This window comes from Ictidomys tridecemlineatus, chromosome 2 (assembly GCF_052094955.1).
Source record: "Ictidomys tridecemlineatus isolate mIctTri1 chromosome 2, mIctTri1.hap1, whole genome shotgun sequence".
Lineage (NCBI taxonomy): Eukaryota > Metazoa > Chordata > Mammalia > Rodentia > Sciuridae > Ictidomys > Ictidomys tridecemlineatus.
This window is the reverse complement of record NC_135478.1, coordinates 61,185,506-61,202,125: the sequence shown is the minus strand read 5'-3', so window position 1 is coordinate 61,202,125 and position 16,620 is coordinate 61,185,506. Positions and strand designations below refer to the sequence as shown.

General features: G+C 32.8%; 1 protein-coding gene across 1 annotated transcript in view; it reads left to right on the top strand.

The window, feature by feature from the left end:
- LOC120891377 (uncharacterized) overlaps positions 1-16,620 on the top strand; it is an 83,394-nt gene that overhangs the window by 39,513 nt on the left and 27,261 nt on the right. Inside the window, 4 exon segments of the mRNA XM_078038661.1 lie at positions 6,600-6,726; positions 11,517-11,595; positions 15,637-16,362; positions 16,364-16,528. Coding sequence (XP_077894787.1) covers positions 6,600-6,726; positions 11,517-11,595; positions 15,637-16,362; positions 16,364-16,528 — 1,097 coding nt within the window.

Sequence of the window (16,620 nt, the reverse complement as noted above, 5' to 3'; positions counted from 1 at the left end):
CTTTATTCATCTCACATTTGTGAATCTTTAACCTTTATTCATCTGGCCCAGGGTCCCTTCTATTTCTTTATTCTTCTGTGAATGAAATTTCCTTTTCTGTGATTCTGTCAAATACAGTGTGTAAGGATAAGCTCATTGGAGGATTGGCCATCTTTTGTGCTATGGTTCCCAGATTCTGTGGTGTTTAGAACTTACAATCTGTTGCAATATCACCATGTTCTATAAAAAGTTAATTTGTCTATCATTATGCTTTTGAAAGCTATATCACCATTAGAAGAGAAACAGTTGTGATCACAAGGCAAGGAATACCAGCAGCCACCAGAAGATAGAATAATTCTTTTTAAGAGCCTCTGGAGGGAGTGTGGTTTTGCTAATACTTTGATATTAATCCTTTGTCATGATAATGAAAACATCTATAATCATGTAAGAATGCGTTTCTATTGTTTTAAGCTGTTATTTAGTAGCAATAAGAATCCAGGGTTTTTTGTTTTTTTATTGTTGTTGTTATTTTGTAAGTTGAATTGACCATATGACCAAACTGAATCATGCTAAGGTGGTAGGTTTTTATGAAATCTTTTTTTCTAAAACTAAGTGGAATACATTTTATTATTTGAAGTGAGCAGAAGAGTAGGACTGACCTGATTGAAATTTTTCAGACTTTTATTTATTTATTTGTTTTAGATTGGCAGATTTCTTTTTGGCTTCATGTTCTACTTGATCGAGAACATAAAATTTGCTGGCTTATGTTTCTTTCACCTCTTGTTATGAATGAAAGTGTTTGTATGTTTTGGTGGTTTTGTCTTTTTGTTTCTAAATTGTAGGTACTGCTATTTGAGATTTCTTCCAATGTTTTTAACTTGGTCAAAGTAAGGGGTATCTTAGCTTTCTTATATCTCTTGCTGTATTAATTTTTTTCTTTTCCCAAATGAGAAATAATAGTTTGAAAAGTGGATATTTTCAAGGTCCCAAAATTGAACTGTGTAAAAGTAGGAAAAATGGGAAGGAATGAAAAAGCCACCCAAGTGTGTGTTCTTGGTCTTGTGGCCAATTGAATAAGGTGGTGAGTTTCTACTTGGATGATCTCTAAGGTGAGCTATCATTTGTGTAGATAAAAACTTGAATCAAGTATTAATTTGTCTGTGTCCAGATAGAACTGTTTTTCATTTCTAATTTGTCTGAGTATTGTCACTGTGGGTATTCATGGATCTCTGCACTTTTTACTGTGTAGTGTTCAGTGACATTGAAACCACAGTAAAATTTTCCTGTAACTTTAAAAAGATGTAACCAAAATATTCAGTAGAACATAATACAGTCAGTATAATCAATAATATATCCCACTGTTTAAATGGTTTCTAACCCTGTAAATAATGATATTTAAAATTTATTCTAAGGAATATGTGGCATATAGGATAGAAAATCTTCTCCAAAGTACCCATCTAATATTGTAGCAAAAACATCACTAATACATTTTTATAGTTATTTCTCAGTATTATTTATTAAATTCGTTCCTGGCATATCATTTTCACAGTTTTACTTCCCTGCCTAAGTTTTATAATATGTTAGCATTTTTTTTTCTTTTTTGATACCAAGGATTGAACCAAGGGATGCTTAACCACTATGCCACATCCCCAGCCCCTTTTATATTTTTATTAAAGATAGGGTTTGCTGAGTTTCTTAGTGCTTCACAAAGTTACTAAGGCTGGGTTTATACTCATGATCCTCCTCCTCCCTTCTTAGTCACTGGGATCTTACACATGTGCTGCCATGCCTGACATATATTAGCAATCTTATGATTAATACTTTTACCTCTTAGATTTTTTAATATATATTTTAGTTGTAGATGGACAAAATACCTTTATTTTGTTTATTTCCATGTGGTGCTGGGGATCAAACCCAGTGCATCATGCATGCTAGGCAAGTGGTCTACCACTGAGCCACAACCCTAGCCCTTCTCTTAGGATTTTTTTTTTTATAACCTACGATTAATTTGAACACAAACTTTAGAGTGTATTTTGGGACTTACAATGCATAGATAAATGTAGACATTTATAGTAGTTGCACAAAGGATACAAGAAAATAAACAGTCTGTGGTAAGGTTTTTTATTTTTTGTATTTAGAAAACTCATATAATATTGACTCTAATCAAATTGAAATGTTAAGATGCAAATTATAATCCTCATAGCAACAACTAAAAATAGAATAGAGGGTCACTGAAAGACTAGTAAAGAATGAACTGAGTAGTATAGTTATTTGTTTAAGAAGTTTCATAGGCCCTGTAGTCCTAATAGTCGAAAATAAGAAATAGTTCAAATGTTCTTGAATGTTGAAATGAACAATTTGTAGTGCATCTATAAAATATAATAGTAGTAATCAATACAAAGGAACACATTATTGAAACACACACCCCGATTGATTCTTGTAGAAACAGTATAATTTAGCAGCTGGATTTAAAATTATACTACATGGTTTCAGGAAGAATGAAGGTATGGTTAAATATCCACTATAGTAACTTGCTTCTAGGGAACAAAAAGTTTTGTGGGAAAGAATATGGTTTTCTTGAGATGATGTAAATATTCTGTGCTAAAAAGCAGTGAAGGTTTTTATTAATGTATTTGTCAAAACTGTACAGTTGATATCTGCAACATTCAAGATATGTACATATGATCTCACCAAAGAATGAATATACAAGGATTGGGACTGGTCTAGGTTGGGGAATGATTAGAAGCATAGAAGAAATAAATATGTCATTGTAATAAGCAGATGTTGAATCTAGATAACTGTTATAACATTCACTTTATTTATATACATTTTATATTTATGTGAGAAAACATTTCTGTGCTGGTTCTTAAGATCCTGTTTGATTTTGGATATCATAGATGGAGAAAGTGATTTATTCTGTCTTTTCAAAATATGTTTAATTTTAGATAATTTCTGAACCTTTACATAAATGCTTTGTATGTTTTTTATATGTATGTCATATTTCAGTGAAAATTTTGAATGTTATATTTGTCAAATAATTAGGTATATCAGAATAACAGCACAATTTGTGATTTGTTTCAAATCTCAAGTTGTATATATTTATTCTTATTTGGTGCCGAGGATGGAACCCAGTGCCTCACACATGTTAGGCAAGCACTCTACCACTGAGCCATAACCCCAGCCCTCACTTTAGATTTTAATATTTTAATATTCTCAGGCATTTATCCGTGTTCTAACACTTGGATGTAAGTCTTTTTATTTCAGTCACATTTTGGTAAGCATTCTATTATTTATTTATTTGTTCGTTCGTTTGTTTGATTGTTTGTTTATTCTTCTCCATACTGGAAATGGAATCAAGTGGTGCTTTAACCACCAAGTTATAGCTTTATTTACTTATTTATTCATTTTATTTTGAGACAGGGTCTCATTAAGTTACCAAGCCTGTCTTGAACTTTCAATTCTCCTGTATCAGCTTTTTCAGTTTCCAGAATTACGAGCATGCATCATAACACATCACTTAAAACACTTTCTGTAATAATTTTCTCCAATAAAATTCTTTTCTGCAATGATATTGTTCATGAAAGGCATTAAGTACTGCACCTGTGCATGGTGTATTCTCACCCCGCCCAAACACATATCTTTTGGTACCAGTGATTGAACTCAATGCACTTGACCTTTGAGTAACATCCCCAGCCTTATTTTTTTTTTTTATTTAGGTACAGGGTCTCACCAGGTTGCTTAGTGCTTCACTGTTGCTGAGGCTGGCTTTCAAATCATGATCCTAAACTTTTCCCTATTTTAAAAGAGTCTTCAATGTTCTCTTGAAAGTTTTTTAATATTAAAAAGTAGTAAAGGATTTGAAGCTAAAAAGAATTGTGCTTCTATTACAAAGTTGTCGTTCTTCAGTTCCACAAATTCCTAGAAAAGTTGCATGATTATTGTGGCCTAGCAAAATCTTTTTTGAGTTTTTGAGTCAGGCTGTAGTGATTCTGAATCTCAAACCTGGCTAGCTTCTTAGAACATATGGTCTTATAAAATTTTATGAATTTAGAATAGTTACATAAATGTCATCTGAAAGAAAAGGAAAGGGCTGGGAATGTGGCTCAAGAGATAGTGTGCTCGCCTGGCATGCGTGCGGCTCAGGTTCTATCCTCAGCACCACATACAAATAAAGATATTGTGTCTGCCGAAAACTTAAATAAATATTAAAAATTCTCTCTCTCTCTCTCAAGAAAAAAAAAAAGAAAAGGAAAAAGGATATGAACTGCAAAAATAGCTCCAGTTTTTCATCCTCCCCTTTATCCAGGCCATTGACAATGTTCTTTTGTATTTGTTCTTATTGACAAGTATATGTTTGCCAAGACTTGAATCTAGAATGGCTTATATATTTCAGCCAGCAAAATAGAGCGAGTATGTAAATGTACTGATATAATGCCTATGCCTAAAATTTCTTGAATTCTCCCTGATGTTTTATTGTAAAGCCTAACATCTCAAGGTGAAGAAGCTCAGATTAGGCTTAAGAAGGAGAAGATCTCACATGAATGAGAATGAAAATGCCACAGTGGACCACAGGGCTACCATATTTAGTAGCAGAGTATATGCCTAAAGGAGCCTAGATGAAATCAGAAGTATAGCCCAGCTAAACCCAAGTCTAAATTGGGCTTACCCACTTACTGATCATTTTAATCCTGAATTATTCTATTTGGGATAAATTCTAATATTTGATAGCTCATCAACAAATATACCCAATGGAAAAAAGGGTGCCAGAATTTAATACATGCTGATTTCAAATTAACTGAGTAGAAATAGGAATGCAAGAAATACTAATTTTATTTTTCCTGATTTAATGTTGAAAGTCCTATTAAATGATTTTTAATTATGTAGACATGTATATATACATGAAAATATGTTACTGGTATTTAAACTCACATCATACTCTATAACAAAACAAACAAACAAGCAGCAACAACAACAACAACAACAAAAACAGACAACCATAGCACACATCTAGGGTGAAGGTCCAATGGCAAAGTAAGAAATTTTAATCTCTTCTTTCACATCTAAATTTTAGTGTCAAGTCATAGACAGATCTAAAGACATGAGAGTCCTTTCCCTTGGGTTCACATCACACATTGTTTATAGTTTAATATCTGGAAGGAGTTGAATCTTACCAGGCAGCAGTTGGGATACTTTGCCTGCCATTGGGGACTCTCATCTCAGCACCGTGCTGTGTCTAATACAAATTATTTACTTAAAATTTGGTTCAAAGAAGGGAATTTGGGAAGGAAGACATGTTTTCTCACCTCTGATAGGAATGGAGGTTTCATTTCATTTTCTGAGGTCATGGGAACCAGAATGCTCAGATACACACTTGCAATGTGGCAGTCATATGCCACATGTGTTTAATCAGTTCAATCAATCTGATTTCCTGCTTTTTTTTTTAACGTTTATCCATTTCCTTTCTTAGTTAAAATAACTGACCACCCTGCTCTGAAATTTCTTTTAATTTCACACTTTATTTTAACCTTTGTATTACTTTTTTTGATAAATTATAGGTCAGATAAACTTGGGCAAACCCAAGGAACTACCATATACTGGAGGTTTGAAAAAAAATGTCCTCAAAAATTAAAAGTATTCCTGGTTTCATAGATTTTTTTTTTCTTACCAGGGATTGAACCAGGGATGCTTAAATATTAAGTCATATCCTCAGCCCTTTTTTATATTTTATCTAGAGACAGAATCTTGCTAAGTTACTTAATGCTTCACTAAGTTGCTGAGGATGGCTTTGAACTTGCCATCTTGATGCCTCATCCTCTCATGTTGGAATTATAGGCATGTGTTTCATTTATTATTTTGCGTTTTATGCATGAAGGTATGAAAAACTCTTGTATTGTTATGTGTATATTTGAATGCAGAAAGAATTCTTATTGCAACATGCTATAATAATAAAATGCATAAATTCTTTAAAAATTTGAATTTATGAGCAATATTTTTTCTTTAGTGTTCTACTTCAGTAGTATTCATCAGCTTTTTTGGGACCATTGGCATTTACATCACTAGAGAGCTTGATGCATATTCAAACCTAGACTGCACCCCAGAAATACAGAATCACAGTCTGTTCTTTAATAAATTCTTCAATTCATGATTGTACACATTAAAATTGAGAAGCACTCTTCTAACTCAGTATAAAATTCTCTTCTGAGAAATATGCATAATTTCTTATAAAATATAAACATAACAATTAAGATATATATTCTGATGTTTGCCTTAATTTTGCATTTTATTTCATGGAAGTATAGTATATACACTGATGTTTTTGTTGCTTGTTTATTTTGTACTTATTTCATTCTCTTTTGAATGCATTTTCTTTCCTCAAAGATAGGTAATACATTAGAGTATACCACTCTGTTGAAAAGTATATTGAATTTTGAGGTCACTCTCCTATGTTAGAGCCAGTTCTTCTAACTCTCATTACAACTTGTGTCAAATTAAAATCATCAATTTATCACAACTTGTGACAAGTTAAAACTGTCAATTTATTACAACTTTTGTCAAATTAAAACTCTGCCAACCATGATCATAAGGTTGATGTTATATGTATTTATTCATTTTTATTTCAGGAACCATTAACATTTAGGGATGTGGCCATTGATTTCTCTGAAGAGGAATGGAAATACCTGAATCCTGCTCAGCAGAATTTATATAGAGATGTGATGTTAGAGATTTATAGAAGCCTGGTCTTTCTGGGTGAGCATAAATTTCCTTCTGAATCCCTAATTTCATTATCAATAGGTATTTTTCTTCCTTTGCAGAATATATCTTGGCAGCTTCCATTCCACATGATAAAATGTCAGATCCTTCTTTTTAGAATAAAGATCAGGCATTGATGTAGAAAAGAAAATGTTAAAGATTTTTTTTATGTTTAATCTATATTTTCTTTACAGTTTTGATAGTTCAAAGCAGTCCTCATAATCTAGAGACTGAAAATGCTTCCAAAGTATATTAGTGCTTCTCCCAGGAAAAACATTATAAATAAATAATTTTCTGGAATCTCCTGTTTTTTTGTTTTTTTTTTAATTCCTAATGAGGACAACATTAAGACCCATCAGTAGTTACAATGAGATTACCAAAATGTGTCATATTCCTTTTTCCAATAAAGCCATCTTGCTATATTTCAGTCTGCCTTGGTCAATGTTCTGTCCCAAGAAGTAACTGTAGAATTTGAAAGAAAATTGACACGATATATCCAAATGGGTAGAAATCAATGAAAAAAATAATAAACTGTCAAAGAGGAAGCCACAGTTTAAAATGTTAATTGAGAAGCTAAAATTCAACAGAAATGCTTTATACAAACCTTGGTTTATTTATTTACTTTTTTTGCAATCAGTTAAGAGCATATCCTGCCCTGTATTTACCATGCTTCCTAATTCTAGAAGCTCCTCTTGTTCTCCAATAATATCACTACATTAAAATTAACAAAGTACTCCCTAATGCCTTTGAGGATTTGCATAATCTGACAGAAGTTTATTGATCTTCCCGGGGTGGGGGTGTGCACGGGGGTATCACTAGAAAAATCTGTGCATATGTCTGAATAATTCTAAGTTAATCCATTGTAATACATAATATTGTAGAACAGTTTCTCTAATATTGTTTATCTATTCAAATTTTTTTATCAGAGATTTTTATACAGGCTTATACTGCATTTTCTTTGAAATATTTTTGCCATTTTATTAATAGCAATGATTCACAATGCCTGTTCCTTGTGGCTATATAAATATAGCTGAGAATTGTAATTTAAAGAGATTTTTTAAGTAGTAGTTATTATCCCTGTTTTGTTTATGATTTATATACAGTACTTTGTTTACTTTGTTTATTTGACTATTCATATAATTTATCTAAATTTTATTATATAAGTACATATAAATGTGTATGGATACTGCAGATTGAAATCAGGGTTGCTATAATACTGAGGTACATCTCCAGTTTTATAGGTTTATTTTGAAACAGATTCTTGCAAAGTTGCTGAAGCTGGTTTTATATTTCCATTTCCATTTCCCTGCCTCAGCCTTCCCAGCAGCTAGAATTACTAGCATATTCATCATCTCTACATAAATGAATTTGTTCTTTTATGTAAGAGTAAAACTTAAGCATTTCAAAGGTAGCTTACAAAGATTTCCACAATTCTGTTTATCTTTTATATATTTTTCAAATTTTAATTTTGATCAAAACCATTAACTAACTTACTTATACTTAAACCTATAGTCTTACATTCAAATTGTTTTGTAACATATTTCTAGAAAGTTTATTTTTACACAAAAATAAAATTCATTTATCCCCAAAACAAGTGCTCACATGTCTGTCACCCTTCCATCTCAGACACCATTCCTTCTTGCTTGCCCTAAAATTGAGGGCTAATTACTCTCAGTTTTGTTACATATGTCTTACTCATCTAACTTCATGTTGAAATAAAACTATTGAATATTGTAGCTTTCATTATTTTTATATCAGGATACATTTTCTTTATTTTGAATGGTTAGTTATTTATGTACCCTGGATACTCCATACAACTTTTAAAGTAACTTATTTTTTCCTGCTAAAATAATATTGAGTATTTGATAGTTGTTTTTTGTTATTCTTAGCTTATTAAATCACTTTGTATGGTATAGGGCCTTTTTTCTTCTACCATGGATGCTTAACAACTGAGTCACATGCACAATCCATTTTAATTTTTATTTTTGAGACAGAGTCTTGCTAAGTTTCTAAATCTGGCTTTGAAGTCACATTGATGAATTTTTGGTTACAAATTTCCTTTGGAGTCCCAACTAATTATAATAGAAAAAAATTTCAGTATTTAATAATTATTAACATTTTTTTTTTGTTCTTTTTACCTGGTCCCTTTGGGAGTATATTTCCATAAACTATTGAAAAGATTCTCTCTCTCTCTTTTTTTTTTTTTTGGTGGTATAATGAATTCAACTTGGGGGCACTCAAACACTGAGGCATATTGCCAGCCCTATTTTGTACTTTATTTAGAAACAAGGTCTCACGGAGTTTTTTAGCACCTCACTATGGTTGAAGCTGGCTTTGGACTCACAGTCCTCCTATCTCACCCACCTAAGCCACTGGGATTACAGGCATGCACCACCACACCCAGCAAGATTGACTCTTAATGTAATTGACTCTTAATGTAAAAAATACTTTTTTAAATTTTCTATTCCCTGTTTACTATTCCAATACTATTTTATTCCTTTGCATTAATTGGGGATGGATGTCCCCTAGTATTACTTGGTTGCTTTCAATCATGTTGAATTCTTTCAGTGTTTGCCTTCTATGTTTGGAAAATATGATTTGTGCTACATGTGTACTTACTACTATTGTATTCTAGAAATTGACCACATTTACCATTATATAATATTCTACTTTGCCTCTAATTATTTCTTATATTATCATCTGCATAATTTTGAATGTAATATTCTTTTCATCCTTTTGGTTTTAGTATATCTGTGACCTTATATCTAAAGGAAAACTCCTGTAGACTTAGATCTGACATAAGTACATATATTTAGGTTTAATCTTATTGGTTACATTATGTGTTCTGATTAGTTTTTTATAATAGATTATTTGTACTTAAATTACTGATGAGGAAGAACTTACTACTTTAAGCTTTTGAAGTTTGGGTTATTTCTTATAGTTTTTCCTACTTTAAAAAAACACTTTAATTTGTGGTTTATATATTTTTTTAGAGTAATGTTTTGATACCTCCCTATTTTTCTTTATATCTTCTATGACAATTTTTTTTATAAATTTGAAGTCACATAAAAGTTCTTCAAAGATGGTAGAATGAGTTGAGCATAATGTTTTCATGTTCATGTATGAATTATGACCAGTGTAACTCTACATCATGTACAACCAAAAGATTGGTAAATTATTCTCCATGTATGTATGATATGTCAAGATACATTACACTGTCATATTAACAAAAATAAACAAATAAGAAATAAAACTACTTAGTTTGCACTTTATTCTAAACTGAACTAACTTTGGTTTCTTATAAAAATCAGTGACTTTATATGTCTTGTCATGATTTGTTATTGATATCATAGCTGTTTTTTATAATCTATACCAATTAACAGAGATTTATGATAATTTTTATCCTTTAGTCTTTCAAATTCTGTAGCAGAATTGAATGTTTTATGCACTACCATGACAGTAAAATGGAATTTATATTTGTGTATACTTTGCTTTTCTCCCTTTCAAATTTTTATGATTTATACTGTTGTGTAACTTTATTTTATTGAAAGAATTTCCTTTAGTGTTTCTCTTAGAACAGGTCTAAAACTGAGGAAATTTTTGAGCATTTACATATCTTGATAACATGTATGTTTCTTTAGCTTCAAAAAATAGTATTTGTGTATACAGAATTCTAGATTAGAGTCTTTTGTCTTTAAACACACATGACTAAATGCTCCAATTCCTTTCTGGAAGACGTCTGCTAAGAATTCAACTATTAAACAAATAGAAGTATCTTTACAGATGACATTTATTTTTCTGGGTTCTATCAAAAATTTTTCTTGAAGAGTTTTAAAAAGTTGAGTATAAATGCTTTATCTTGAATCTTTTAATTAAGATTGTTAAATTTGATATTTTTTCTCCCACATTTCTAATTTATCAGACATTGTTTCTTAAAGAATATTTCTAATACACAATTTTCCATTTTTCTATTGCTAATTTTTTAAACTAAATTTCAGTCACTTTTCTTCATTGTTAATTAGTTCAATAATTATCAATCAGTTGGTTACTTGGCATTCTTTAGATAATTAACAACTCTCAATTTCCCAAGTGTCAATTTATAGTGTTATATAGTGTCTCTGCTTGAGTCAATTTTCTCTTTTTGTGTGTGTGTTGTTAGTTTCATTGATGTTTTTCCACTTAAAATCCCTTTAAAAATACATGATTCTACTCGTTTTGCAAAAGGTTTGAAAGTTACTAAATAAACAAAAATTGGTTAGATGCAATGATATATAACTGTAATTTTAGATAATTTGAAGGCTAAGGCAATAGAATTGCAACTTTAAAATGAGCTTCTGCATCTTTGTGACATCCTGCCTCAAAACATATAAAAATGTATATATAGAAAGTCTATGAATGTAGTTCAGTGATAAAACACCCCTGTGTTTTATTTTAAGTTACATTTCCCCCAAACATAAAAGAAATAAAGGAGAAAGTCATTTTCTGCAACATTTGAGTCACATGTGGAATCTGAAAAAGTTGGTCTGAGAGGCTGTAATTTGACAGTGTTATCACAGTATAGTCAAAGTTTGAGTGTTGTGTTCCTGTGAAATCTCAAGATCATTTTGGAAGTGCTCACAAGTTTGTCACCATTTCAGTGTGGATTTTCTATATTTCTTTAGTAATAATGGGCTTAGATTATACTGCTTATGGATATTTTCCTGACCTTGGTAAAATTTTATATATTTGCAGAGTATATTCAACACAGTCTAATAAGTGGAATAATTTGTTATTTTAATTTCTTTCAGGAATGTCTCCTCATCAAATACTAGAAATTTCAGCAGACCAAGGAATAAACTATTTATGGCAAACCATGAAAAATGAAAGGTATGGAAACTATGACAATAAAAATTTACTTTTAAAGAAGAAATGGAAAATTGTGGGACAGAGGGAAGGTCAGTAATTTATCTTAATGAACGTAACAAATGCATGATGATTATTTAAAATGAAGTCAGTTTATTTATTATATAACATCTTAGAAGACTCCTCAGAGTGACAATATGTGTCAGTCTACGTATATAAGCAACATTTCAGGCCATTATGAAACTATCTTCAAAATACCTTCAAAAAAATAATCATTCAGCCAGTTCTCTCAGCTTTAAGAATATGATTAGAAATATTTATTTAAATAAAATCAAAACAATGATTAAATACTGATTAATTAGTTATTTTTTAAAATGATTACTAATCTGTACGAGTTCACATTAGACTAATGTCTGCAAATTATTAATATAATACTGCAGTACTCCAATCTGAAAATTCTATGGTGTGATAAAAAAGTAATTTTCTGCATAGTATAGGTGAATTGTTTCTGTTTTAAACACACCTATAGTATTTCCACTTACAGACGTGGAAAACACTCAGATTATGGAAAAATGGAAGAATAACAGCGAGTTTCACTAGTTCATTTCAGTTGACAAGAACTATTCAGTAATTAAATATTTTTTAGGTGGAAGTTTGATAATCATTGCTTTTTAAATGAAATGAGAATTAAAAAAAAAAAAAGACGAAGAAGAGGAGGAGGAGAAGCAACTAGGTCTTTCTAGAAAACACCAAATAGTGCACTCTTTATCTGTCATGGATGGCAATTCAAGCAAAGGAAAGACTCAAGGAATTCTTGGCACAAGGCTCCCAGAATATCCAGAGTCCCTGTGGCCTACAGGTCTGCATCAAGCCCCAAAAGCAGACTTGGGGGCCTTATTAAAATACTGGGAAGGCTTCTGAGATAAGTCTGGGTGCAAGCGAAGAGGTAGAAAACACTTCTGGGTAAGGAGTAGCAGGATGGGTGTTGGGGCAGATTAGGGGAGGTGAAAGACTAAAGGTTGTAAATCGGAAAATTCTGCAGAAAATTAAAACCACCATACTTAGCAGGTAAGGTGACCTTTGAAGGAGGCATGGCTCACCGTCAACCATCTCTCCTGTAGGGAACAGTGTTCTAGTCTCTCTTTGGCATATCATGAGTGTTTCTACACTTTCAGAAGCACATTTTTAAAGACACTCCATTCTGGGACTCTCCCTGACTTTTGATAATTTGAGTCAAGTGCATGTATAAATTCATTTCTAATTTTAATTCCACTGGAAATGATCTTGGTGTACATTCAGTGCTATTTAAAGGCTCATAAGTTAGCAAAATCCTCCATTTGATTGCTTCACTTTCCATAGCAACAACATTTTCAATAGAACTCCAAGTTGGAATCTGAAAAGATTTGCGTATTTTTTGGTTTCTGGTTTTTTTGTTGTTGTTGTTGTTGTTTGTTTGTTTTGTAGGATGGGGTTTGCTCTTATACATAGGAAGGAAAATATTTGAAGCGTCAAATCCAGAGACTTCCTGGATCACATCCATGTCTCCAGTAAGCTTAATACTGTTGTTATGAGATTCTTCTGAGTCCATAGCCCTAATTATCTGGCGATCCCAAGGAATGTGCCTTCAACAAATGCAAAGTGACTTCTTTCTCATTTTGGTTAGCTAGTTAAACATAGGGATTTTTAGCAAGAGTCATAGTGATAATGATTTTTGCTAGAAAGTTAAGAATCCAACACAGAAAGGCAACTGAGAGAAAAGCACTGTGGTTACTAAAGGTTTTGGCCAAGATACCAACTGGCTTGTCCACCAGGAGGGGCCAAAACTTGGCATGAGCCAAGGTGTGCAGCACATGTACTCATTCTGGTAAAGGAAAAAGCCTGATTCAGATGCACATGTGGATTGGCAACCACTGGGGCTAGTTAGGGAGGAGCTGGCCTTTACAAGGGTGGACTTGAGACACAATAGTATATTCCTGGGCATAGCTCAAGGGGTTAACATTGTGTCAGCATGACATAGCAAATGGAGTGTTTCACCTTCCACCCAGATTTTAGGTATTTTATCCTCCAGGGTTAGAAAACTACTGCTTCCTGTGATCTAGTCACCAGAATTTTGAAACTGAATCCTTAGGCACTTAACAGTTACTAGTGTTACTCTCTGACAAAAGGCAGAAGAGAGTGCTATCACTGCAAACAACTGAAGTCCAAAAGCAACAACTGTCATTAGGATGGCCTCATAGCCTGCTGGGGAAAGAAATGTATTTAAAGACACTGGTATCTGATCACTGCCCTCAGTTCCTATCACATTTCTCTTCAGGTAGAAGACTTTATCCTGTCTTACTCCAACTGCAAAAGAAAAGGAAGCTCTGTTCATACAATTCTCCCCATATATTCACCTTGTCTTTGGAAAAAAAGCATTGCCTGGTACTTCCTTCCAATAGAACCTCTCTCCAGATTGCAGACTAGGACAGGAAAGCATGGTTACCATATAGCAAAACTGCTTACTTAGTCCTTAGGAAAGTAACCAAGATACTTGCAAAACATTCTTTAATTATGGGAACCAGTTTTTTTGTTTGTTTGTTTGTTTGTTTGTTATAGCAGCATATAAATTGTTTCTGTGACTATTGTGCATCACAGACCTGGCTGTGTTCCAGGAGGTTGAAGGCAGGAGGCACTCAACAGTTACTAGTGTAGTGTCTGACAAAAGGCAGAAGTGAGTGCCATCACTGCAAACAACTGAAGTCCAAAAGCAACAACTGTCATTGGGATGGCTTTAACCTGATTACTCAGAAATAATAATCCATAGTGGTAAGAAAGACTCTGAAAATTATTGATGTTTTTGTTCTTAAAGCCAATGTAATATAGGATTGTTCTTTCCAGGGGCCAAACCCAACAGTGTGTGTGTGTGTGTGTGTGTTCATGCATACAAGAAAACAGTATTTTAATTTTCCTGATTGGGCAACCCAGTCATGCACAGCTTTCCACTACTTCAGTCCCTAAAGGAAGGGCATGCAATCATCTTCCAACTCAAAAATCAGTTTTTCTTCCTGATTTGTCTAAAGCTTTTATAAAAGTTTCTCTGACACGTTTTTAGTGGCAGTATAATACGAACTATCACTTGGTATTACAACCTGCAACACTGTTTAAATGTGGTTTTCACAGATTCTCATTTATAAAGCACTCTTTGGTGGAAGACAAGTAGCTTGGGTAGTTCACAGTGATTCTGCTGTAGACAATAACAAAACAAAAGCATTCAGGAATGTCCAGGTACAGGTTGTCCTAGAGTTCTAGGCAATGCAGGTCTTGCAATATGTAGCTGTAGCTCTTCTGTATATTGAGCATGGTTGACCATCAGTGCCATGAACAGGGGGGTACATCAGCCCGACTCAGCAGTGGATCAATACTCTGCTTCATGGAGTTGGCTGTGGCCCTTCATGGGGCCATAACCATGACCCAAAGCATATTCATGCTCAACAAGGCCCCCACCAGCCTGAAGCAGGTGCTAGTGGGTGAGGTGTGTGTGGCAGTGCTATGGGAACGTGAAACTTCCCCTGAACCCAAGAAAGCAGCCGAAAATATGTTAGTCACTTTTGAGGATATATGTGTACCTTTAAATATTTCTCCACAGAGTTACTTAGAATTATACCCTTTCTCTAAATAAATGACAATATTTGCTACTTAGTCCGGTTTATGTTTCATTTAGTTACTGGAATACTTTGAAATATAGCATTGAGTAAACATTCACTTAAACATTTCTATAGACAAGAGGTTAAAAAATAAAGAACATATTTCTTACTGTGATCAATGTCATTCTTATTTTAGAAAAAGACTGATGTGTAGTTTTTCCTTGTGCTAAAACATGGAATTTTAATGAATGTGGGAAGATTTGTACTTATCTACTATTGCTTAAGATAAATTCAGATATAGATAATTAGATCTTTACATTTATGATAAATCATTCAAGATCTTTTGACAGGTCTGTACCCTAAGTAATTAGCACTATATTTATTTTTGTGTAAATCAGTATAATTGTGTGAAACTCATCAAAATTTAATACTTTTTTTTAAGTCCTAGAAAACATCAATGTGACCATTTAAAAAAGAAGGTTTATGAACACAATAAAAGTGAGAAAGACTCAAAATGTATCCATCCAAACTTTCATATCCAAGAAAAGAATTATCAGTGTAAGGAATGTGAAAGAGCTTTAAATAAACTTGAAAGCATTACTGAACATCACATAATTCATACTGGAGAGAAACCCTACGAATGTAAAGAATGTGGCAAAGCTTTTAATCAAAGAGCACACCTTTCTCGTCACCAAATAATTCATACTGGAGAGAGGCCATACAAATGTGAAGAATGTGGTAAAGATTTTAATCGAAAATCACACCTTATGCATCACCAAAAAATTCATACTGGAGAGAAGCCATATGAATGTAAAGAGTGTGGCAAAGCTTTTAATCAACCATCATCCCTTACCCGTCACCAGAGAATTCACACTGGAGAGAAGCCATACAAATGTACAGAATGCGGCAGAGCTTTTGCTCTCAAGAAAACCCTTACTGATCACCAGAGAATTCATACTGGAGAGAAGCCATACAAATGTAAAGAATGTGGCAAAGCTTTTAATCGAGGATCACATCTTAATAAACACCAGAGTATTCATACTGGAGAGAAGCCACACAATTGTAAAGAATGTGGCAAAGCATTTAATCAAAGATCACGTCTTATACAACACCAGAGAATTCATGCTGGAGAAGACATAGAATGCAAAGATTCTTATATTCCTACATTCTTGGCAAAGCCTTATAGGTCACCAGAGAATTTATACTGGAGGGAACCCATATAAATATAAAGAATGTGGCAAAACTTTTAGTCAAATTTCCAGCCTCAATGTTGACCAGAAAATTTATACTGGGGAAGAGCCATACAAATGTGAAGAATGTGGCAGAGTTTCTAAGTATGTTTCAAGTGTTATGAAGTACCAGAGAATTCATAGTTGAGAATTTTTGGAAATCTATAAAATGAAAAGTCATTCAATGTACAATCACA